Raw genomic sequence first — 26133 nt, forward strand, 5'->3', positions numbered from 1 at the left:
CGTGTACTTAGTACAAGTAGCAATACCACAATGTAGAATTACTCCAAGTAAAAGTCTGCTTTAAATACTGCCAATTATGATTATTGATGCATTCATATATGTACATCACTTAAATGTTTAAGCTGGTAAAGATGGGGCTACTTTTAATAACTTTATTTATTGCTGGGTAAATTGCAGAACAGTAAATGTATTGAGTTACTTTCCACCACTGCTCACGTGCGTGTGTGATGTGCGCACACATTATGGGCTTCAAACTTTGAAGAATGTGCTGCTCGGCATTAGTCAGGTGTTCCTCGTTTACATCCCGCCAGGTTTACGAGAAGGTCCAGACTGGGCGTTAGGTGGGAAGAAGTCTGGCTGGCACGTCTGTACAGACTGGCAGGGAGGAGGACCAGAGAGGAATGTACCCACATTCAGGGAGGCGGCTCTGACTGCTGCTGAGCTGCAGGGTTTAAACCATCCATCCATTCCCTTAGAAGACCTGGCAACAGATGGGTGAGGGAATATAGGTGAATAATGAAGAAAATGGGGAAATAAATCGTAAATTACTACAAGAATTAACCTGTTATGCTTTCTGAACGGCGAGCTCGAATCACCTCTCACGTGAACGGCGTCCCGACACGTTTCATAAAGTTTGAGTAAAGTTTTTATTGTTTTGAGTGGGTTTCTTTCCATTAAAGTCTGTTACCACAAGGACTCAAAAGTACTCCTATAAATGGTGGTGTAATGTTAATGTGGTTAAAAACTGGATTCTGTGAACACTTAAACCTGTTGTTTTTTGAGAATATGTTTCATTGGCGTGGAAACACATTTGTCATCGTCCCTCAGCTGTTCCTTTCTTCTTCCTCCAGTTCTACATGTGTGTGAGACCGCGAAAAGCTGGAGAGAGACTCGAGCCAACCAAATGTTGTGCACGTTGTTTACAGGTTGTGCAGATTTGATTATCAAATAAACATTTCCAGAAATGTGAATTTCTGTAACATCATGTCCTAAAAAATGTAAAGCAGAAGAATAAAGTTCTAAACGTCTACAAATTAGATGAGCAAAAGATATTCCTCTAAAAACAGCTCTGCATGTACACTATAAATGACATGTGCAACAAATTACATAAAATCTTTAGGGGATGCCCCAAAACAAACACTTGAGTGACATAATGCAATGCCATTGTTAAATCTTTTAAAAGCCAAGAGAAGAAACTTCAAAGGCTGCTGTTAATTGGATGTAAAAAAAAAAGAAGAAAGTCCCCTTCGGCCGCCATGACATCATGCCTGTAACAAGCTAGTCAAGCATGTGGACATGTTAGTCTCCGTATTCAATTCAATTCAGTTTATTTTGTATAGCCCAATATCACAAATTTGCAGGGCTTTACAATCTGTACACATACGACATCCCTGACCTTTGACCTCACATCGAATCAGGAAAAACTCCCCAAAAATAAACTTTCACAGGGAAAAAAGGGAAGAAACCTTCAGGAGAGCAACAGAAGAGGATCCCTCTCCCCGGATGGACAGATGCAATAGATGTCATGTGTACAGAATGAACAGCATTAAAAAGTTACATAAACACATTACATGAATATGACAATGTATGGGTACAATAATTCATTAAAGGTTGTTGTATGGATTTAAAAAATACAATGCAGACGTGCATAAAAAGATGAAACGCCCCTCTCTGAAAGAAGACCTGGCACTGGACAGCAGGATGAGCAGGCCGGTCCAGAACTCCTTTTGTCATGCAAAATGTGCTAAACGGGCGATTTCAAACACATCTTGCCATCAACACAATTAAATCATTCGAAAGTCGACTGGAGACAAAAGAAACTCAAGAGTCCGTTAAAAAAACCCCGAGAAAATGGGAGGGAGGAGAAGAAAAGAGGACGCACAATCTGGATCCTGGATTGAGAAATATGTGGGCCTTCTTTGCACATGTGTGTGTGTGTGTGTGTGTTTGGTTTTGGTGTGCATATGAATTCACGCTTAATTTGCACGTGTGCTTTTGGTGATGTGTGTGTGTGTGGGGGGGGTGGGGGAAGGGCCGTTACGGCTTCTCGTGAACCCATAAGAAAGGAGGCAGCGAGGTGGAACCGACAGGGACATTGCACCATCCAAATATCGGTGTGTGTCTGCTGGCCTGAGACCCCCAGCTGGGGCCTCCGCCCGCACTGGATGGAGACAAAGACGCCTTGATGTGGCCAGAATCGACCTTCTCTCACCTTCCCCCGGGGAGGGGGCCTATACCAAAAGGCAGATCCATATGTAGCTTCTGGCAGAAAGGGATCCGATCTGACAGATCTGCAAGAACTGCCTTTACTTTACGATATCAATATTCCTATGTTGTTTGTTTACTGTGGTTACAGGCAAACATACTTCTGCTTTCGGGTCATTATCAAGAGATCATTAGCTTGGATTGTAACCACCGCGTAGGAGTATGAGCAATAACATGCATGTTTAATGTAGAGTATCTGTGGCTGTGTATAATTCATGCCTGTATTGCTGTGCATATTAAGAAAGACACAACAAGCATGACCTTCAAGACTAAATTAATACAGAAACCTTTGTCCCCTCCCCCCACTGGTTGTGGTTGTGGTGTGGCAGCTTACGGAGATACAGACAGACAGACAGACAGTCTCTCTGACTGTCTGTCTGTCTGTCTGTCTGTCTGTCTGTCTGTCTGACCACTGGAACAAATTCTCTTCTCTGCTTGTCTGAAGTGTGCGTGTGCGTTACTGTGGAAGGGGGCACTCAGTAACTTGACAGGTCAGCTGGCACTAGGAGGAAAGAGACCTGAAGCCTGCATACTAAATCTGCACTTATAAATTCAGAACATCTGCAGACTGAACCATAGTTTACCATATATCAAACAATATTTCACACTGGGAGGCCACCGAGAGATACTGAGATACAGTATAGGAGTATAACTATTGTGTTATGTTATGTTTTAAAATCAAGAATATTTTTTGAAAGATTCTGATACAGCAATTTAATTTCAATAGCATGTGATGACGTTTTCAGCTGCTGCTTCTAATTAAGGGTTTAATTTTTTTTTTAATAAAAAGATCAGAATTTAACATTGTCCTCAAAAACAAACACGTACGAGTCATTATGTCCTGATATTGTAATGTTTTATGGCATACTAAACTATGACTATTTGGAATTGACTTGTATGGCTTAAAATACGTGTTTAATTACTTTTTAAAAGCATGCTATGATATGATTATGTTTTTTGACATACTGCACTTATGATATTTATATGGCATAAGATATGATGGCTTTATCATATACTGTGTGTTTTTTATGAGGTGTTTACATTATTCATGATGATTATGCTATGATGTTTATGACAATTACTTTTGGGACTTTTTAAATGGCATTCTATACTTTTTTATATTAGTAACTTTTTATGACTTTTTATGACTTTCTATGCTATGACTTTTTGATTATAGAATTTACTTTGACATTCAAAAAAATTAAGAAATGCGATACTATGACGTTAAAAAAATTATAATTCTGGCATAAAACTATTCTAAAAGATGTCCTTAAAAAAGTAATTGATTAATATGACTGTTTATGCTTGTATTGACTTTTATGACTTTATACTACCCTTTTAAGCATCTTATCTTATTATCTTGAAACACTTTGCAGGAGGCCAATGCCCTTTACTACCTCCACCTAATCTAACTGCATTGTAAAATATTATTTACACAGATTATTGAATAATGTCATTGTGATACTTTAATTATATTTTCGCTGATAACACTTCATAGGATTTTGAATAAAGGACTTCTTCTCATAAGGGAGTATTTTTACATTGTTCTACTTTTACCAAGGACTGGATTTGTGTACATCTTCCGCTTCTGCCCACAATTTGGTGAATGTGTAGTTGCATGCTTCTCTGACAAATGGCATTTTTAAGATGCCTCTCCCCTCCCATGTTTATTTTCCCCCTTGCAAAGAGATGTGGGCGTACAATCTGAAATATGCACCCTGGTAGAAAAGCCTTTGTGATCACCCATCACGTCACAAAGTCAACACCGGGACAGTTTCATTCACAGGGAAAGGCCTCCACGACCTCGTCTGTGAACAACAACTGTGGGCAGAAACCAGCCAACAACGGACATTCCAGGCCAGCCCGGCATACCTAGATCCATGTGATATCAAAAGTATCTTCCTCTTTGTCAAAAAGACACAGCAAAGCCCTTTATAATAACATAACTGACACTTCCTCTGAGTCTCATTAATAAAACAGATTAATTCCCAGTTGGGTTGGAGTGAGGCTCAAGGAGGGGGTTGCGGAAGGATGGGGTAGCAAGTATGGCAGGGGGGGGGGGGGGGGGGGGGGGGGGGGTTGATATGGTTTGCCTGAGGACACACACACACACACACACACACACACACACACACACACCCCAATCAAAAGCTCCTTTCCACTTGGATGGAGGAAAAAAAACTTCAAAAGCATCATCTACAACCTGATGAGAAGCTGGAGTGTGGCAGATGTAAACACGCCCTCTGGCACACACACACACACAGTTGTGAAAATAAGCCACATGCATATATATATATATATATATATATATATATATATATATATATGTGTGTGAGTGTGTGACCCCGAGGATGAATAATACAATAGATACTCGGACGTGTCAGCAGCACCTGTCTCTCTCTGGGGCTGACGTGTGTCATCCTCCCTCCTCATTCAGAGCCGAGAGCCGGGGTTCATACAAAACTAATGAAGCAGACACGCGCCGTATTAACACACACTCGCACGCATGCACGCACACATATAGAGACACACAAACTGGCGCAGCTCGTATTGAATGAGGGGTGCCATGTGGCCACACTGGGGAATTTGAGATGAGAGAGGTGCCTCAAAGAGCCTCACTCTGCTTTTGATACACACAAACAGAGATCTCAGTAAAGAGGAACGGGTCGGCGGAGACCAAAACACTGAATGATTTATGGACGGCTGTAGTGAAAAGCTGGTTATTCCTTGCTGTATTATTAAGAGTTGTAACTGAAGTGGACTTTGTTGTCACTATCAAATAAGTCAATGGCTCCGACCGCTGTGCTCCGATTGGCTGATGCCAGTTCCCAGAGGGCCGAGGGAACAATAATCAGAAGACAGGAGAACGAGGGGCAGTAACAGATGAATAACAGAGATGGGGGTGAAAGAGATTTGCTGCATTTGAACAATAGAGCAGTCTTTCTCCGTTTGTGGTGGAACCGGCTCTCGAGCAGATGACCGAGCTTTCATTGCAGCGTGGGACACATTATCATGTTGTCATACTTAATGCACCTTAACACTCTGCCAAGAATCTTTGAAATGTTAATGGTCTGAAATAAGACCCGTGGATTAAAATATGAAAAGAGGACAAAAATGCAGTATGTGTGTTTTTGTTGGTGGTGTTTACAGTGTGCTGTGCATGTGTGTGCACGCCCAAGACTGATTACACCGGCTTGGCCAATAGTTTCTCCTCTGTTGCGTAAGACTCTTTCTTAAGACGACTGACGGCTTTTAGCTTTTAGCTTTTAGCGTGGACTAAAGTCACGAGATGGGAGAAACACATTTAATGTGCATCTGGTCGCTCCTCCAACTGAGCAGCACACCTAACAGAGTTTAGCTGCTGTCTGTATTTATAGTGCACATTTATTTCATTGTTTTAGTTACTGGTCACTTTGTATGATAATATTTTACATACAAAAAAAATGTGTTGTTGTTGAAGTAAAAATGAGCTCCACCTTGAGCAACTATAGCAGTTAAATGCTTCTTGTAGATTAACTTATAATAACTTAATGTACGTTTTACTGATAATACTGCTGTACTTTTAAGTACAATTTGAAAATGCAGGAATTTTACTTATACTAGAGTATTTTTATTGTTATATTTCTACTGTTACTGAAGTACAGGATATATATAGTTTCTTCCAATATGTAGACTGGCAACATAATGTCACCTAAATCATTTTATCAATGAGGAATGTCCTCATTTTATCAATAAGGACAATTTTCCCAAACGTGCAAAGTAAAATAATTATTATACTGAATGCATCTTGCAAAAGATTCTGTTACGACGCATTTCTTTAGTTTGAAAGTGTGATTAACATTTTCAGAAACATGTTTAGCTTTCGGTAAAGCATTGGTAAAGATGGTGATCTTTATGAAATACTGATAAACGTGGGGTGTCATTTTCTATTTAGAAATTGAGAATTCAGCACATTCATGTTTGCAGTGCTTTAGGTGTTTTAGTGCTTTTTTAGTTGTAAATGCTAAATGTTTTTTTTCTAGTCTATTGATCACACAAAGCGCTACACTACATGACATCATTCACCCATTCACACACTGATGGGAGGAGCTAACATGCCCATCAGGACGATGTAATCATTCACACACTGATGGGAGGAGCTAACATGCCCATCAGGACGATGTAATCATTCACACACTGATGGGAGGAGCTAACATGCCCATCAGGACGATGTAATCATTCACACACTGCTGGAAAAGCCAGCGGGAGCAATTTGGGGTTAAGTGTGTTGCCTAAGGACAGTTTGTCATGGACAAGCGGAGCCGGGGATCAAACCGCCGATCCCCTGATTGAAGGACGGCCCTGCTCTACCACTGAGCCACAGTCACCCCTGTGGTTTCAGAATTTGAGTGCTCTTTTTACATTTGATTTATACATTTTTGGTCCAGGACCTTCTGTAAAAACAAGTGACGTGAATGTTGTCATAAACTTCCCATCTGGATGGACTAAGTTTCCCAACGAGAAAGACTGAAGTTCAGATCCAGAGCCGGTCCTGCAGGGGAATGGTGGCAACTCACCAGAGAGATGCCCATCATCAACCAGCTTGGTATGGGCGTTGGAGTGTTTCTGTCCTGTTTGGAGGGGTTTTATCTCTAGTAAATCATATTGACACATCTGTGTTTAATAGTAGTACCTTTGAGGAGTTAAATAAAGGACTTCTAAAATTCTAACGTTTTTTTCTTTCTGCACAAATCTTCCCAGCTTTTGTCTGGTGTTTGATTCTGCAGCAGTTAGTGGCCTTTTGCTCCCTTGGCAGCGTCTTTCCGTGTCCCCCTCCCCCCACTCCTCCTCCTCCTCCTCCTCCTCCTCCTCCCTCCATCAACAGCGGCCAGACAGCCATCCAACATGCCAGCTCTGGTGGGAGGCTGGCGACAGCTCAGTTCCAGCTCCTAAATCAGAGCGCTTAGGTCCCCCCTGTAGAGCAGCACTATGCTTGTGAGGAGCTCTGCTGCACTCTCCTCTTCCAAGATGCAAGTGCAGAGGAAGCTGTATGCAGCTATTCTCACTCCCATTTGTCCATTTCGGGCCGAGTCTGTCAGACTATCCTGGAAAAACATTCTTCCCTTTTCTCCCGCATCAGCTAAAATCACATTCAAGACAGAGACGAGCAGGGACAAAGAGTGCTGTGGTGGTTATTGCATAAGCACTCGAGGGAAATATCAAAGAGCACACAGAGATGAAGGACACAAAAAGACACTTTTCTCTGCTTTTGAGGATGTTGAAAGGCTCGTTCTGGAGAGAAGTGCGATACCTCAGGCTACATTCTTCGAAAGGGACGACAAATCCTCACAGAGAGTTCTTTAAAAATAATACAGGACGGTTTAAGTGCACCAACAACAAAAGTGCATCTGATTTACCTGACAAAGTGGGACCCTACAGCTGCCTTTTACTCACTTTACATTCACTTCACATCGGCGGCTGGTTTTAAGGGCTTCCTGCCGGCCTTTTGTTCCCCTTGTACGGACAGTATGTTTACCACTTCTTATTCCTTTTTTCTTAAAAGCGCTGCACGTGTTGCCAAATGTACTTTCAGCAACAATTTTGCCGATGGTAAGAAACTTTTACACAGAGCTCAGAGTGGATCTTTCCAGGGAGAAACGCAGCTACTTTATTTGCCCACGTCTCAGCATTCTGACATGGAGACGGTTTTCCATGCTCGAGCTGCCAAGAGGCTATTCGTCTTGGCACCGCCAGCGCTCCACTTTAAGGACAAAAAAAAGAAAGAGTGAGCATTGGTGTGTGTGTGTTTGTGTGTGTGTGGGGGGGGAAGTTCTTTCTACTTCTCTGAAAATGTCAGAGACCTCCCACATGGCATCAGCCTTGAACAATAGTCGACTGCATCATGAAATTGCAGCTGAAACGTGCTTTAAGCTGTGGACAGCGATTCACCAATGTTAATTATTGTACAGATGGAGAACTACCGTATCATATTGTGAAAGGGTTGGTGATCCAACACCTCGCATTTAGACTACAGGCTTTATACGAAGCAGTGAACACACGTTTTTAAAAAGTTTCATAAAAGGAATAGTTCAACACTTTGTGAAATATACTTATTTTCCCTCTTGCCGAGAGTTAGATGAGAAGCTCACCACCACTCTCAGAGTGCTATCAATCTTCTCGAAAATAAGCTTATTTCCCCAAACTATTTATTTAATCCGAGACTAAACATTGTTTTGTGATCAAATAACGTGTCGCCATAAAACTCAAAAAGGACGCAACTGCATGTGAATTCAGTGTGTTTACTCTTCTCTGGAACAGGCCCCATCTATCACAATGGTGGCATTGATCCTGACCTGGCGCATTGTAATGGGCACACAGGCACATGGGAATAAAACTGGTATTACCAGACAGACACCAAGCTGCGAAATGCAAATACGGTGAGCACAAAGAGTGAGTCAGCACAGAGCACACTTCTTTTATCATCCATCTTCCCGTTTGAGTTCCCCGAGGAGTCTCTTCTAACGGAACAATGGCCCTCTCCCTGATCTGGTTTCTACCTGGCATAACCTCTCTCTGATGGGGGGGGCCTTTTCCCCATTGCCCCCACACAGGGACTTCCTTTGTTGATACAAGATGGAAGATCGCTTGAGCGGGATGGAGGAACAAGGATTCTCATTCATCCAATGCACAGCTACGGAGCAGACGGCATGAAATCAGTCCAGGTTTACGTATCACACTTTACCAGCCATGAGAAACTTCTAGTGTCTGAGGAGACGTTCTGGTGTAAATATGTTTCAGTCCACAGACTTTTACTGCTCTTTATCAATCGTTGATAACAGCTGCAACCTGAATAATTCAAACCTTATCTTTTACCGGTCCTTGTGCAAACGTTTCAGAACGTACCCTGGCCTGCCGAGGAGGTTATGTAAGGCGAATCGGAAGCAGCCTTGGCTGGGAGACGTGTTTCTGTGTCGGCTATCTTCTTCGAACCACCTTGGGCGTTAGGAAAGAGGAGAGATAGAGTCCGCTTTGTGTCTTTTCAACAAGAGGATCTTTGTGTCATGAAGCACATTCCTTCATAGCATCAGTTGAAACAACGCAAGCAGGAGGTTGAGGAGGACGTAATCTAGGTTGAAAACAGCTTAGGTCACAGTGGTTCCCAAACGACGGGTCCTGACACCCACAAAGGGTCGCGAGATACATCCGAGGGGGTCGCAAACAATTAACAGGAATGTAAAGCAGAAATAATGTTGTTTTTTTTAGATATTTCCCTTATGTTTGCTTTACTAGCAATGTTGGTCCATTCCACCACATCAGTCCTGACGGAATTATCGGATCAACAACTGGATGGATTGCCATTCAAATTGTATACAAACATTCACGGTTACCAGAAGATGACTTTTCCTCTACCGCCACCACCAGGTTCACATTATCAGAAGTCTAATTATAACAATCAGACCTCTTATGTTTACTTAAAGGGAAACCTCTCAACCGATGCCAAAAAGGCTGGGAACCCCTGGATTGTAAGTGTGGTGTTGCTCAGTCGCCAGGCTGAACTTCTTAAAACCGCTCATTTCAAACTAAGAGGAGCCGTTGGATCAGATCTGAAGAGCAAACACAAACCCACTGCTGACAGAGTGTATCAAACCAAGATTTGTCTCAGCGTTTTACGAGCATGCAGGGAGGTTGGTGTGCACGTCGGTCTCTGTGGAGCGTCTATTTGTTTGACTTTGCGGTGAAAAGTGCCTCCGACGCAGAACAACAACAGCCGAGACTCCCGACTTCCTGCAAACTGCGTTACACGGAATGCCTACGAGCCGTGAGGCGGAGGAGCCGAGGAGGTTTGGAGACGTTGGATGAGAGAGGGGGAGAGACGGGGAGACGTGAAAAGAGGCCGAGCGGTGAAAGGAACGAGACAGAAACAAAAGACGGGAGTAAAAGGCAGCTTTCCTCCACGAGGAAAAATAATTGTTGAGATGAGACAGAGGAAAGCCACTAATGACAGCAGACAATGCAAACGGGCCGCGACGGCAGCGTCTTCCCAGCCAGAATGACAACAACACAGGAACCGTCAGCCGTGTGCTTAGCGAGGTCTGCACAGCCACAACCACAGCACCTGAAATAGAGCTCTGTCTGGGAATAGACTGGTATTAGGTCGATGCCACTGCGGTTTGCTGCACCTCCTCCACACTGAGGAATGGCTGGGGTGCGATCTAATTGGGTGGCCGGGATTATTGTAGACAGGCAGTGAATAGAAAAATAAATATTGAGGCTGAATTATGTGTTACATGTGGTAGTTGTTGGGGCGTTGGGGGAAGAACAAATCCCTGTAAATACAAATTTACTTTAATGAGAATTATTACATGCTTGATCCAGACGTGCAGCAAACAAAACAATTAGTGTTTGTTGGCTGTGATGTGTTTGTTTTTTTAAGAAGACAGCAAATACAAAAAATCCTTTCAAGACTTTATTTATTACTAAACTCTCTAAGGCAGCAGTTTGTGTCCACAGGTCGTTCTAACGTCTTGCAGTGAATAAAATAAAATGGTACAAAAATCAGTTCTGCTGTGTGCTACAAACGTCATTAGACAGCTCTTGGTAAATAAAAGTTCAGACAATAATAATAATAATAATAATAATAAGCATTACAAACATTAATTTTCCCCTTCAAGTATGCGACTATCCAAAGTGACTAGTGTAAAATTGGCTGAGGAAATACAATATGTTCATGATTATTTACACATTACAAGTCCAATATGCGCCTATGAGGGTGTGTATAAAAAAAAAGAAAAAAAAGAAAAAACGACTGGAAACGAGTCGGCTAGAAAAGTTTCCGCTGTGTTTTTAGTGACACACACACACACAGACACACACACACACACACACACACACACACACAAACACACAGTGATGTGACTGACTGGCTTCAACGTTTTAAACAGGAGCAAAGAGGTTATATTATTTCAGTCCAGCGAAAGAACAATTAAGACTCGAGTGGATCAAACCGCGAGGCAGCGTCGCCTCTTTGTGCTCCACCAGTTTTCCTGCTGCCTCATCTCTCACTCCGACATAAAGGAGACACTCAGAGATACAGGAATGGACAAACAAACGGATGTCTTAATGAGTCAAGGCTAAAATGAAAATATGACTGATAAAAACCATCCCATCTCTCTCCAGAGCCTTCAACCAAATCCCATGGTCTTCATTAGCAGATGGGAGTTTGCTCACTTGACCATCAGCTGTTATGATTTTATCAATAGCGCTTTTAGGACTACTCGTCTATATTGGCCAGGAAGTTAAGCATTGCCTTAACTTTTCTGAAGACTGTCACGTGGTTGAAAGCCCTGGCAAAAAGCTTGTCAATGGACGTTGAGTTCATTCAATTGTGTCAAAGTATGGAAAAATATTAATGTTTTTAATAGGGCTCCATCCAATGAGAACCACCGAGTATATTCACATGTACATTGTTGTTGTGTTGACATGAATACAAAGTCCTCTACAGCCGTATCAGATGAGCTCACATCCTGATCATGAAAAGCTCAGCCGCTAGAGTCGGGTTGCTCCACTATATAAACAAACTGCAAACCCAAACGTTAGACCTGGAGCAGAATATGAGCTGGCCTACAGTGTACTGTAAACACACTCGTTGTGGACACACCTGGAGGACGATTAATAAGTAATAACACTTTGTGGATGACCACGCAACAGCCCAGAGTCCATTATCCTTCATATAAAGAGCACAGACAGGAACCCAGCCGAATGTCTTTGGTTTAACCAACTGAAACAAAACAGATGATTTCTTCGACATAATATTGGTGGAACATCACAACAGTCAGTGCACCTCGACTTCCATGCTACGACATCAGGAGATTAAATATGCAAACGCTCATCATGAGTTCAACGGCTCGGCTGATTGTGGTTTCTTTAAACTGCCACGAGTGTGTCCAAGCCAAGCGTATCGTATTATACACACACACACATCCATGTGTGTGTATTCTAAGTGGATACACACACATGCAGAAACAGACTTTTGCATCTTGATGCACGTCAAATATGTCCGTTCCTACTACACGAATGTGTAAAAGGAAGCCGTTGCGGAAGATATCACATTAAGTATGTACAACAATATACATAATATACATAAACACTCAAACTCCAGCTAGCGATCACAGCTTCAGAGACAAGCTTAATTGGACAAACACAAAAAGCTCTAACATTTTTTTCCCTCCAGAGACACAAAACACATTATTGTGTCAATTACTTCATGATTTAAAGGGTTCTCGTGCATCTACAGAGAAAAACAATCACACGGACATCTCCATATTTCTTCTGTGTGGATAAAGAGTGACACTTTAGAGAAAAGCTGAAATGTTTTTTCTTGTGCTCGTCCCAATGAGAACCGCCAAGTACATTTATGTGCACATTGTTGCCGTATCAGATGAGCTCACATCCTCGTCGTGAAAGATTCAGATGCTACAGTTGGCTGGTGCTTTTCAGATAAAGACTTTCAGTGCATTTCGACTCTGTATTAAATTGTTGTGATTATTACTTTTGTTCTTTCGAAAGCTTAAAAGATCCACATTTTATTTTTTCTCTCCCGAAGCAGTTAAAAACTAAAAATGTTTCCAGCATCTAATGTCATGAATTCTAAAAAAAAAAAAATGTTTTTATATAAATGGCAACAGATGTGGTTCTCAAAGATGGTTTACTTAAAATAGATAGCTTTTCTGAAATGCAACAACAGGTACAGTATGCTGTTAGCTCATTTCCTGCAGGTCTATGGGGTCAGTCACAGCTCTGCTAACCGTTTGGGAAATATACCTTTAAACTCTAAAGGTTTAAGGTTAATTCAAGTACATACTCAAATGTACATGTTTCTGTGTGAACAAGTGATCTTTTATCAATCACCTAACCCGTTGCAATTAGAGCTCACAGCCATGGGGGCATAAAGAGAAACGCAACCGTATGGACTTGTGAAAGCTTTAGAATTATTCGAAATGCCTTGACTGAATAGTACAACCTCTGTATTTTTTTTAGAAGAGTTACTACTTCTAAGAAATGTAAGAAAAGACCTAAAAGTAGACTAATCTCACATAAGACTATCCCTGACTGTCTTAGACTGCACACGTTGGAAAAACAGTAGAATTGTCTCCCTTAAGTGAAATGAAGCCTCATTAAACGACAGCCTGAACAAATAGTCAGCTTCATGTTTCACCAACAGTCGCAGTATATTCCACAGCTCCGCCATCTGCAATAAGCGTGGTTAAGAAGAGACAAAATGAAAATGAACCATCACAATGTTGAGACTCAAACAACACACGTTTAGTCTGTGAAACTTCCTTCATCCGTCTGGATTGGAGTATTTACACTGTGCAAAGGAAACATCCAGCAGCAAGTGTTCCTGTTATTCGGAGGTGAGTCATTACTGAGTTCCTGTTGAATCCTTTCTCGTGGTCCCCGGTTCAGTAGAAGCAGGTAATTAAGGCCCGGGCATCATCTGCACCTTTCACTTTTTCATGCTACACGAACCAGGCTGAAAATTACTGGACCGTTTTTCTTTCACATTTCTCCTTTCAATCAGATCTCCTTCTGATGTCTTTGGACATTTACGTTACAAGAAGCCTTCGTTTTGCCAAATGTTTCCTCCTCATACTTGTTGTCCTCTTGTGTTAAGAAATTAAACTAAACATTAAATTAAAAAAAAGAAACTGAGGCATCTTAAAACAGTGTTAAAATAGAAATGTAAAACTTCTTGAATAGCATGTTTCTTTCTTCATGGGCCACTGGAGTGCTAACAAGGGCTCTGCTCTGTTATGGATTGCTGCAACTTTGTACAGATTTGTTTGCGATTAGCGGCTGATCCGAGTGCAGCAGACTGGACTTTAGAAGAAGATGACGTCCTCCTTATTGAGGTCTTCTGTGGCAACCTTGTAAGGTGGTGGCATGCTGAGGCTGTGGGTGAGCCCGTGAGCGTTTACCTGCACATGGGCGTGGGCGTTCGGACTGAGGCCCTGCGGTTGCAGATGGAACTGGAACTGGAGGGAGCCGGTGCTCTGTGAGTGGGGGGGGATGGTGGGAGGAGGCATGGAGGGCTGAGGATGGGACTGTGCAGGAGGCATGGGAGGCTTCTGAAGATTCTGAGGGTGGGAGATGCTGATGGAGGAGGTGGACTGGGTGTCTGGCCCAGCATTGTCTGGAGGACTGAGTTGATCTGTTACAGAAAAACAAGAAAAGCTTAGATAGAACAATGGATTACTCCCAAAAATAGCGTTAAAATGGGCAGACAGATTAATCCATTGTACCGGTTTATTAAAGATGGGCTTACACAGCCTAACTGAAATCTATCACCTGAAATCCTGCCAGTGTTTCTTTGTCAGTGGTGATTGTGAGGGCACAGGATTAAAGTGTTAACATGTCTGTGTCAGTAGGACAGCCTGCCATTAATCACAGTGAGGCATGTGACCATTGATAGGTGTTTACACAGGGTGAGGCTGGGCATAGACATAAGCTTTAGAGAGGACCGCGATCGGGCGGGGTCCGGTTTGCCCAGGTGGAGAATGTGTGTCTCTCGTTTGTGTCTGTGAGAACCAAGTTTAATCATGCAGTTGGCAAAGACAGACGAGAGGAGATTGTGTGTGTGTTTGTCCTGACAGAGCAAAGGAGGAAGTTCGTTTGAGAATAACAAAAAGGTACCTGTGTGATGATGCATGGGAAGAGGCTGAGGAGGGGCTGACAGCGGGAGCTGCTGGTGGGGGCTGATGGAACGCTTGGCCTTGAGGGCGTTGTCATCCCGGGCGGACAGCTTCAGCGGCAGCATCTGCTTCATATCAACTGAGGCTGGGAGGAAGAGGAGGGAGGAGCAGCAGCAGAGGAAGAGGGGGGGGGGGGGGGGGGGGGAAGAAAGACAAAAAAGAGATTCAAACAGACAGAAGGTGATTTAATTGTAAAACAATTAGATTGCATTGGTAAACTAATGCCTAGCCTCTCTCAGGCCACTATTTGATAAATCAGAGGGCTGACCCAATTTAGACAGCTAATGTGATGAATGAGCCACTTAAATCATGCTGATCAGGTCAAGCTCATGTCGGGCACAGATGGCCTGTATATCGACAAAGAGTGAGTAAGAAAAATCATTTTTAATAAGAGAAAATACTGCACTGCATATATCACCTGCAAGAGTAAGAGAGGAGGAAAAACTAAATGCAACACTCAAAAACATTTCGCAAAAGAGTGTATATTTATGATAGTATCTTTTTATGAATCAGAATATTTGGAGACATGTGTGGAACAACGGTGCTTGTTGTGACATGTCCTGTGAAACTCGGTATCTGAGGTGTCATTTCTTACCCGTGCTGTCAGTGCGATGTGAGGCTTTGCCAATCTTGCCTCCTTTCCCTTTGCCGCCGCAGCTGAAGGCGGCCAGCTTGGTGGGGATCTGCTGCTGCACCCCCACCAGTTTGTGCTGCTGGTTGGTGGTGCTGAAGAGATGGAGCGGCACCTCCGTCTTCAGCGGCAGGGTGGAAGAGCTCGCCTCCCGCCGCAACATCACTTCAGGGCGCTCTGGATAGTCGGCTGGTGCGACAGAGAGGCTGGCCCGCACCAGGGGCTTCTGAGGGAGGGGCAGGTCGGAGACACTGGGGAAGGTGTTGAGGCCCGAAGACATGAGGAGCTCCCCGTTCAGGCTGCCAGATAAAGGAGCCACCTGGAAGAGAAGCTGGGAGTTATGTACCGACTAAAGCCTTCTTCAATTGCTGCAAACATCGTCACATAAGACTTCAAAATCAGTATTCCAGTTCAGAAAGAAAAAAAAAAAACTTCTTCCAGAAGACACACATGCATAAACAGAACATTGTCATTACAGAAACACAATCTGTTGAGGAGCAGAGTATTTATGGGCTACAGAGGGAATCAGAAACACATGCAAATGTTTCTGCTGAGCACACAGTTTGGTAAAAGGCTTTTGATGTGTTCCAACAGGCGCGCACACACACACACACACACACACACACACACACACACACGCACGCACGCACGCACGCACACAAAAATGACTCATGACATCAGTGGATAAAAGACACTGACTGCATTGTCCACTTAATTACTAAACTGGGGGGGAAAATGATCTTGCGATGGAGTCAACATTATCGTCCAATCTGCATTCAATGAGTCCAACCAGAAGGGTTCCTGCACATTTGTTGCATAACATGAACTAAAGGAAGCGTCTCTTCACAGTGTCATTATAGTTGGTTGGTTTAAAGCCCTTCGGCAGCATTGTGACATAATGTGCCGCTAAAGGATACTCGTCACACACTTAATCAAAATGTCAACACAAAGGTAACAATCAGTCAACAACATAAAAAGTACTTGTTTGATGTTCAGGGCGATTGCATCCAAAAGACTAATCCTAATGGACTGGAAATCCTCCTTGTCCCCATGGTCTCAAACATAAAGACAGAAGAACTGAGATCTCTAAGAAACAATTCTCTGTTCAAATCTATTATCATATATTATGTCTTATGGTTTGTTTGTGTTAATTGAAGCAACTGCTTGTGCTCCCAATTATTGCCGATGCATTTCAGGTGTCAGTGTGTCATGTGACTGGCTATATAAGCTGATGCACCTGCGCAAAATAAAGTTGTTCTTTTCTCAGAACTCAGATCCAGTCGCTGCATGTCGTTTGTTCTCCCAGATTTGCATGTGTTGAGTCGGTATATCTGGCAGTCAAGCTCTGTTTAACAGTTTGAATCACATATTTTCAAAAATACAAACAGACCAAGTTATTTACATCACACCAATTTTAGCTAAGAGTTATTAGAAGATCAAGAGAAGAAATTATTAGTGTTAATGACCGACAGTAACTTCAGGCCAGTTCCAATCTCAAAGGAGCTTTTTAAAAAGGCCTCTTAAACATGTAAACGTATCTACTAAAAAGACAAAAGGATGAATAATAATACATATTCATTCATTATAAAAAGGAATCAGATATGGATGTTGCATTACAAGTTAAAAAAAAAAAAAAAGCTTTCAAATAAACAGTGCTTAATAGAAAATCACGTGTATATTTAGTATGTTTTATTCGTTAAAGTTACTGTGAGGAACTTTTAACTTGTTATGAAACACTGATGCCTCTCTGTGACCTACACAAGTAAAAACCTGGTTATTTATATACAGTTATTCCTAATGCTCCAGGACAGGGAAGACAATCAGACCACACGTCAGTAAAATGAGGTTTTCTAATTATGTAAACAAACCACCATCACAGAGCTGATGATACAATGGACTGTTATCCAATCTTTTAAAAAAAGGCCAATATCAGTTTTAACTGCAGTGTATTTAACCGTAAGTCTGGCATCAGTCTGTAACTGCTCGGTTTGATATTCAGTGCACATGCTACATGATTGATGATGATGCCAAATACTTCCCGTGGATAGGGGCAACGCATCATGACCGTGTTTGAAAAGGCATGAGAGGCAGACTCATGTGACTGTGTGTGAGGATGCTGTAGCTTCTCCCAGTTGTAACAGCAGAGCATGACAGGACCCGAGACAGAGAGGGGCCCTACACTGGGAAGGTCTCCATACTTCCTTCCATAAAAGCCCACTTTCTTCTTTTCCTCCATCATTTTCACTCACTCAGCACTCACTCATCTTGGCACACAGATGTTGCATTGTTCCCAGAACCAGGCGATCGGCTGTAAGCGGAACAAACAGCAGGTTTCCAGGGCAATAAACTGTGCGGAAGCTACAGAGCACAAAGAGCCCTGACTGACAGCACATAAACAATTAGCACAGGCCGCCTTCCAGGGGCTTCTGTTAATGTCAGCTTTGGACCAGCTAATTATACAGCCAGGTTTCTTTCATCCTGAAAACTGCCCGGATACTCACAATATGTCGCGTTGTTCACAATGTGACAGCGGTGGAAACGTAACGAGCAACAATTCAGCAGATTATACAATGACTCCTTGGACATTAGAGCTGAAGCATTTAGTCAACTGAGCAACCCTTTTAATAATTAAGTAATTTCCCAAAAAGTTTCTCAAGAAAAAAGAAAAATCCAGCTTATTTTGGTCGGACAAAACCAGACATTTGGTGACCTTGGACTCAAGGAAATTGTGATGGGCATTTTTCAAAATGTTTCTACGTTTTATAAATTAAATGATTGATTAAATAGTCTGTCGACTCATCAATAATGAAAGTAATCGTTACCCACATCTCCAGAATTGATGGCCAGAAATGAACAAGATGCACAGAAAAGCGTTACTTATTCTACATGCAACTACTGCTTTCTCTCAGAGAGCAAAACATTTACTGGGGGTTATTTGACAATATTTCAGTTGGAGGACATACGGAATACAGTGTGTGGCAACAGGTGAGCGTCGCTTCAGTGGCAGATGACGTAAAGAGAAAATATCTTCCCTCAAGCTCGTATTCTATCTAGCAGTGTGTGTGGACATGGTAAGGGTGTTGATGTGGAAGAGTTACTCTTCGGGGGCTTTCGAGACCACAGGAACACACTCAACAGCACCGTAAATCATCCTGAGGCCAAACAGAGGAAGAGATAACTCAGTGTAAAAAAAAAAAAAATACAGTTGCAGGTCACAGACTGACCCCTTAAAGTTTCTTGTGAGCTTTGCCGATCTTCCCATGTTTTTAGCAATGTCCTCTGTCATGTTCATGTAGTTATTCACACCAGAGAGCTGTCTAGTTTTACAATGTTCAGCTCGTGAGCAAAAAGCAGGAGAAAGGTGAAGTTGTTAAATTGAGTGCTTTGCCTAAAGGCATCTCTAAAAAGTTGCAATGTTTATTTATTTATATATGTATATATATATATATATATATATATATATATATATATATATATATATATATATATATATATATATATATATATATATATATATATATATGCATTTTCCCATAAAGACCTCCCAACATGCCGGGAACTGAATCTTTGACCTTGTAGTCCTAGTTTCTATTCAGGTTTCCTTCCATCAAAAGAGGTATTTCCATTTACTCTTGGTGTATTGTGCAGGCAACTTTCCTTCTCGACAGAGTCAATCTCTATCGTTGATTATTAACACAGTTCATGACTTTGCATTCACAGGACTAAAGAGCAATCTGACACAAGACTCTGTTGGAGCAGATCCAATAAAAGAATTGTTTTAAAGCCTAAGCCCAATGCGTTCCTTATCAAGGGGCCAAGTGTGATCACATGAGATAACACATGAAAGAGAAGTACTTCTAAAGTCAGGACATGCCGCAACTAGCACCATTCTTGCGCAAACACTTGCTTATGTTCTCTCACACACTCTCTCTCTCACTCACACACACTTTTATGAGGTCTAATCATAGCTCTCCGGGTTTGCTGATGCATCTTAATGTTGGGTGTTGGTGATTAAATGTCTGTTGGTATCAGGCTGGCCTGAAGCCTGGAACAGATCCTGAGGTCACAGCTGATGAAAAAACTGTTTGATGCGGAGGGGGGACCAAAACCTCTTCCAAATCTCCCATAACCGCAGCCAAGACATTCCCATAGCATGGCCCACAGTATAACATGGCAACCCATACATCTGCATGTGTACAAAATACACTACTTAGCTTGTCTAAAACAAACAATGGTGGCATGCTTTAATAGAGTGTTGAGTGCTGATAGGGGCTAGATCTGACCTGCTACAGGTCTTATCTTACAGCCCATATAACAAACAAACCAACCATAAAACAATCTTACTTACTATCAGTTTCATTGAAGGCCTCAGTAATTACCAGGGCCCCTGCATTACTCACCACAGCACATTAAGTCAATTCAGCCAGCGGCTGTGGTTTTCTAGGAGTCACTGTGAAGTGTTCTAGGTACGACTCAGTCAAAAGCCTGCCGTCTGCAGCTAGTGATATGATAAATGCAATAACTCATGTCAGCTGGTTGTGTTTGTGTACGTCTTGAGTTAAGGCATGTCCCCTGAAAGATCGTGTTACCAGGAACTCCTTTGGATGGTTGATGGGCAGCCAGATGTCTGAGGATGTAACGCTACAGTAGATGAATAACAATAAAACAACGGAATGCACAGTTGCCAAAAAAAAATAAAAAAAAAAATAAATAGAAATCACTGTAGCTGCTTTTTTTGGGGGGGGGACAAGACATGACTTGAATGGATGGCATGAGTTCATCTGTCAGTTACTCAGCTTGGTATGCAGGATGAAGAGGCACTGGGCCATCACAGATAACCATCAGGCTTTAACCAGCTAGGAATGTCCGACAGCAGAGAGGGGCTAGTGACATCACTAGTGACCTCACTGGAGACATCTTTATCAGAGCATGTCTATCAGTATATCTCTTCTGGCGATTGGTCCAACTTCTCGGAAAAAAGCAATCCTGTTTGTACAGTTAGTCTGTGCAGAAGCAGGAAAAAAAGAGAAGCAGAAGAACACGCTGACTCATCCAGCTGAAAAGGTTTCGGCTTTCTTAAATTGGAGCATTAGTCAGAGTGTACAAGCCCATCATTGGGTGTGTTTTACATGGCATCTACCTGTTGACACAATCATGTGTGTATGACTCAGTAAGTGGAGCTGTCACCACTAGTCAAGCTCCTCTCCAAATCTACAAGGCTTGTTTCAAAATATTAACCCACCAATTTAATATGACATAAGAAACCAGCCATCGGTTATTAGTGGACACCATACAGGAAACAGCTCCGAGAGGAGGGACCCAGACTCAATCTAGATTTAACAACCGACACTGATGAGAAAATTGTTCACGATTAAGAAGAATTAAGTTTTATGATATGATGATGTCAATTTGTCCTGAAAATAATATCACAATATTGCAGGGTAGTTTTGACAATGAAATCCTGAAAAATATTTTTAAAAAATAATAAAACAAAAAAGAAGTATATCGCCCCCTTTTTGCATTTCTTATATTGGATTTGTATGTTAGTATCTATTAATGTTACAAACTATTATTTTGTTATGTCAGGTCTTTAATTTGCTGTATTCGTTGACAAACTGAAATTGGTTTCATTTATTTTTCCAATGTAAATAACCCCACTCTCTCGTTTTCAAATATATGTTATGAAATATATAAATAAAATAGCTGACTTAAGTATAGCAGAGCTGCCACTGTTAGTCTACATCTCAGTTTGTAAAAAACTTCCCATGCTACAGTTACCCTTTCCTCTCCAATTGAACGCCGATCAACCAAACTGTTGATGTAATACAGGCCTTTGAAAACACTAAAGGCTCATATTAAATATCATTACTGTGGCTCCTTGATGGATCTATTAGCACCGGGCATGAAATTACAGTCAGCGGATCTTTCTCAAAGCTTCTCTCCCATGAAACTCACAAACAATGACCTGCATTGTACGAGCACGGACTAAGATAGCACAGAGGTAAAGAGAGGTGAGGAGAAAGACTGCTCCCTCAGTAGGTGGATTCCTGCATGAGTGGTAAGAGATGTGTTCATTCTCATGTGTGTTTATCATTCAGAGTGCGTGTAGTCATATAATATAGCCCATCAGTGTTTCAGATGCTTGATTACCTACAGGATTTATGCCATGGGGATGTAATGGAAGGGAAAAAAGATGCAAAGAATAAGCAACAGAAAAAAAGGAAACAAAAGAGATGGGAAAGCCCCTTCTTATTGTTTATCCTGTGAGTAATCGTCACCAGCACCATAGCTCCTAGTACCTCACCGTCACCCAGCACCTCTCCTGTATCCTCAATTTCAACTTTCTAAAACACAACTTATAGGTGCAGTAGCATCGTCTTTTATGACCTTCAATTTGGAATCTGGTGTTTTTCAAAAGCATTCATTTTGTTGTGCAATTAAGTCCCGCCAATTCATTGCTTTCTATTGACGTTTTATTGTGTGAAGGTACCTCTGGAATACGCTGTAAAACAAACAAAACAGGGACTACGGTTTTACAAACTGCCAAACCCAAAACTAAGGGGAAAGGGCAATAAGACGAGAGAAAATATATTGAAGTATTAATAAATCACATGGTATCGCAAACAGAATAAATTGGCCAAGTTTGACAGCTACACCTTAATTTATAGTTTCCATGTCTGTGTGGCTGCAAGGATCCACGTGACGCACATTTCGCCATCTGCTGACTGCACGCACCGAGAAACGTGCGTGAACACATCCATACATGCAAACACCTCATTTGGAATAGACAGAACAGTGTCTGCTGTGCACATTCTTGGATTACATCCGCTTCCTTAACTTTTTGACAAATCATTTTGAATAATTTAAACATTAGCTAGTAATAGCTAGCTTGCTAGTCTTGTCTTGTTAGGTGAGACATGTTCTCTAAATATAGGCATACTGTGACATTTCTGTATTCAAGCCATCATCTCTACACCAGGTTTCCCACCTCAATAGTCTTTCTCTTGATCTTCTTCTGGTGTTCCAGACGTTCCTTTTCCTTCTCCACAGCTCTGGTGGACTCTCTCAGCCTCTCCAGGTCCTGCTGGTACGTCTCCCTCTGACTCTCCAGCTCCTTCCTCTCTTCTGCCAGAAGCTCCTGCATCAATAGAACAAGTAATGTTGCAGTTTGTGTGGAATATCAATTTCCAAATACAGCCTGTATTTATTTATTTTTTGCAAAATGTACACATTAACTTCAAAGGAAATGTCAAATATGTTTTAAACTATTGGAAGCCCTTTGTAAACATTTAACTCAGACATTAACTTCAAAGGAAATGTAAAACCTGTTTGAAGTGGAAGCCATTTGTAAACAATACAAACTACAGCGCTATATGAACAGTTTATTCCTTTTTTTAAATTACAAAGGAGAAAATCACACACACAGAACAATGGAACTGTTAATTAAAATATAAAGCAAAGCTGAGAGGTCATACAATTCAGACTTTCACACATATCTTTTTCTAAGATAGCACTTCACCTCCAGCCGTCTGCACTCGTCCTCCCTTTGCCGGAGCCTGGCCTCGGTGGCCTCGACTTGTTGGTGGTGCCTCTCCCTCTCCCTCTCCCAGCGGTGCTGCTCATGCCGGTGCTGAGACTGCAGCTTGTGGAAGCTGGCCAGCTCCTCTCTCTGCAGGGCCAGAGTCCGCTGTTTCTCCTGCTCCAGGAGCACGTTCCCTCTGTGGCGGCCGGGCAGGGCGGCCCGCTCCGTCAACGAGGCCCGCTGCAGCTCGATGTGGCTGTCCTGCTGTGAAACGATGGCCTGAAGTCAGAGACAAGGGGAAAATAACCTAAGTCATGAGGGAACCAAGACAATGTTTCTCCCACAGTGAAACAGAAAATCTCCTTTGAAAGTTATCAAGATTAAGCCAAACTGCAAACACACAATTATGAAACAATATCTCTGCAAACGTTTATATATATATATATATATATATATATATATATATATATATATATATATATATATATATATATATATACACACACACATACATATATATATATATATATATATATATATATATATATATATATATATATATACACACACATTCATATATATATATATATATATATATATATATATATATATATATATATATATACATAAAAAATAAAATAAAAAAATATATTAAAAAAAAAATATATATATATATATATATACATATACATATACACACCACATGTTTCAACTTATTTATTTCACTGTTTATTAACATCATTAACAGTGGAGGGGATAGTATTACCTGCAGACTATAGAGCCTTTGGGAGAGCATCAGCACTCTGTCAAAGAACTAGAATAGAGACACAGGAAAGCCAATTATAACCAAATAACTACCAGAATCACCAAAACAACACAGCATGTATAATGTGCAAACTTCTCATGGGTACATCTTTTCAGTTCAGAAGGCATGGCTATGAATATGTAATCCAGCAGAGTTGCGAAGCACAAGGTGACAGATCAGAGGAGAATGTACCTCAGCCTCGGGGAATGAGTTGGACCAGATGCGGTTCCATCTGGCAGGAGAGCAGCAGCTCTCATCAACCTGAGCAACAACACACAGCAGGTCATACTGAACATCACAAACACCAGGAGTACTGTATACAGTACTACATACAAAACAAACAGAATATAATAGAAAATAGATACTGTAAATTAAACATAAAAAAACATTGGATATTTTCTGTGGTCATATGTATTTTTAAAATGTATTGTAGATTATTTTGTTTTCAAAAGCTATATTTTGTGTTAGGAATTTTGTGTGCGAGGTCATACAGCGCTGTCAGTTATAATTACAACTGATCCTGTGACAGAGTAAAACTGGCTTTGTTGCTCACACACAGCTCATTGACAGCAGCATTACATGTTGTCTGCCTGATCAGTCTCGTTTTGTCAAGGCTTTATCTATTTAGAAACTAACAATAAACATCAGCCGATCGAAACCTCCCAGATGACGTGGTCTGGACACTACTATTTACAGGAAATAACAATGCAACTCATCCCAAGGTGTACCGTTTGTCTGTGTGCGTGTTGAGCGCATACCGTCTGCTCCAGGGTGTGGCTGCCACAGAGGTCTTTGAGCTGAGGGTCAGAGCTGGCTCTCTGGCTTCTATCTCTGTTTCTGGTCTCGCCAGAAAAGTTCTTCTTCACACCGCCATCTGGCACAGACACACACAGAAAAGAGACAGTGGCAAATAATTAAAAATAATTAGTAACAAGTAATTAAACCGAACAGAAACATTGACACTCACAAACATTGCACAGAAACAACACACATGCACATGTAAAACCATACACATATATTAAACCAATAAAACCAATTAAAGGAATGGAATTTGTTTACAATTAATGATTTATTAATGGCATAAAAGCCCTTGAAATACAATTGCAAATCCATTAAATGGTAGACTTGCTCAGTGCATGGAATGTGCTGGACTCACTCTTACTGAGGATGGTGGGGCTGCTGTCATAGCCCCCGAAGGTATCTGCTCGCCTGGGCAGAACCCCAGAACCGCTCCCCTCCTCCAGCCGGGAGGGTGAAGCCTCCTCCCTCACTCCAGACTGCAGCAGGTTCTGGAGGTTCTCCACTGAAGTGGAAGAGATAGCAAATAAAGGTTGAAAAGCTGGACAGGGGGAGATGTTTAAGGGGGAATAGTAGCAAACTCAACAATGCCAATAGCTACCGATTTATTACATAGCTGCAGCGAGCAGTCCATGAATATAAAATTGACAAAACTCCCATTTGTATCTAAAGCAGACATCCATATGATGCAGCACTGTCCTACCCTCAGTGATAGCTCCTTTGAGCAGGGCCTCCCCCTGCTGGAGGTCTGAGGCGTCTCCTCGAAGCAGAAGTCTGGAACGGGAAGCTGCGTCCTCTAGACCTGCCACAGACTCTGCCATGTCGGCAAACAGCTGCAACTTCTCAGTAAGAGCCTGGATGACCACTGCATCCTTCTGGCTCAGCCGTTCTACAATGAGAAACATGAAATGGAATCGGAGAGGAGTCAAATCCTTAAAACAAAGGATAGGGATGCAGGCGGTGTCACATGCTGACTCCTGCACCTATAGAACAGCCCGTATCCTTTACCACAGTAAACTCCGGTGTTTTAAACAGTGTATGCTCTCCTAAATCAGTTTAAATCTATGAGATGAGATTTAGAAAAAGTAAACTTCTAACAATGTTAAAGTTATTTTGATGCATGAGCACCCCCTTGTGGCCAACCACGTCAGCTTTATGATTTCCCTCAGGGTTTCTTTATGCAAGTCATTTCTTACTTGATCTATAGTTACCTTGAAATTCTTTGAACCTGAAAGCTCGGGCCTCTTCCTCCTCACTGAACAGCCTCTCTTCTGTATGAGGACAGCTAAGAGGGGACAGGACCAAAGACAATACAGATGAGGGGACAGAAATAAAACTGAGTACGGTTCCTTCACATGTTCCAAAACATCTTACAACAACA

At 41.8% G+C, this 26133-nt stretch overlaps 1 protein-coding gene across 6 annotated transcripts in view; it reads right to left on the reverse strand.

Moving 5' to 3' along the window:
• Positions 1 to 151: 151 nt before the first annotated feature.
• arhgef18b (rho/rac guanine nucleotide exchange factor (GEF) 18b) overlaps positions 152 to 26133 on the reverse strand; it is a 50303-nt gene continuing 24321 nt past the window's right edge. For 4 of the 6 annotated variants that reach the window (XM_034530114.1, XM_034530112.1, XM_034530117.1 and 1 more), the window contains 11 exons: positions 25964 to 26037; positions 25456 to 25641; positions 25111 to 25257; positions 24713 to 24828; positions 24147 to 24215; positions 23916 to 23963; positions 23147 to 23428; positions 22616 to 22765; positions 15592 to 15946; positions 14938 to 15081; positions 10699 to 14455 (listed from right to left, as the gene is read on the reverse strand). In XM_034530114.1, the coding sequence (XP_034386005.1) occupies positions 14127 to 14455; positions 14938 to 15081; positions 15592 to 15946; positions 22616 to 22765; positions 23147 to 23428; positions 23916 to 23963; positions 24147 to 24215; positions 24713 to 24828; positions 25111 to 25257; positions 25456 to 25641; positions 25964 to 26037 (1900 nt within the window). In that variant the 3' untranslated portion in view covers positions 10699 to 14126. Of the gene's footprint in view, positions 482 to 10698; positions 14456 to 14937; positions 15082 to 15591; positions 15947 to 22615; positions 22766 to 23146; positions 23429 to 23915; positions 23964 to 24146; positions 24216 to 24712; positions 24829 to 25110; positions 25258 to 25455; positions 25642 to 25963; positions 26038 to 26133 lie in introns of those variants that run through there. The other 2 variants (XM_034530115.1, XM_034530113.1) reach the window with 2 other exon arrangements.

This window comes from Cyclopterus lumpus, chromosome 4, assembly GCF_009769545.1.
Source record: "Cyclopterus lumpus isolate fCycLum1 chromosome 4, fCycLum1.pri, whole genome shotgun sequence".
NCBI lineage: Eukaryota > Metazoa > Chordata > Actinopteri > Perciformes > Cyclopteridae > Cyclopterus > Cyclopterus lumpus.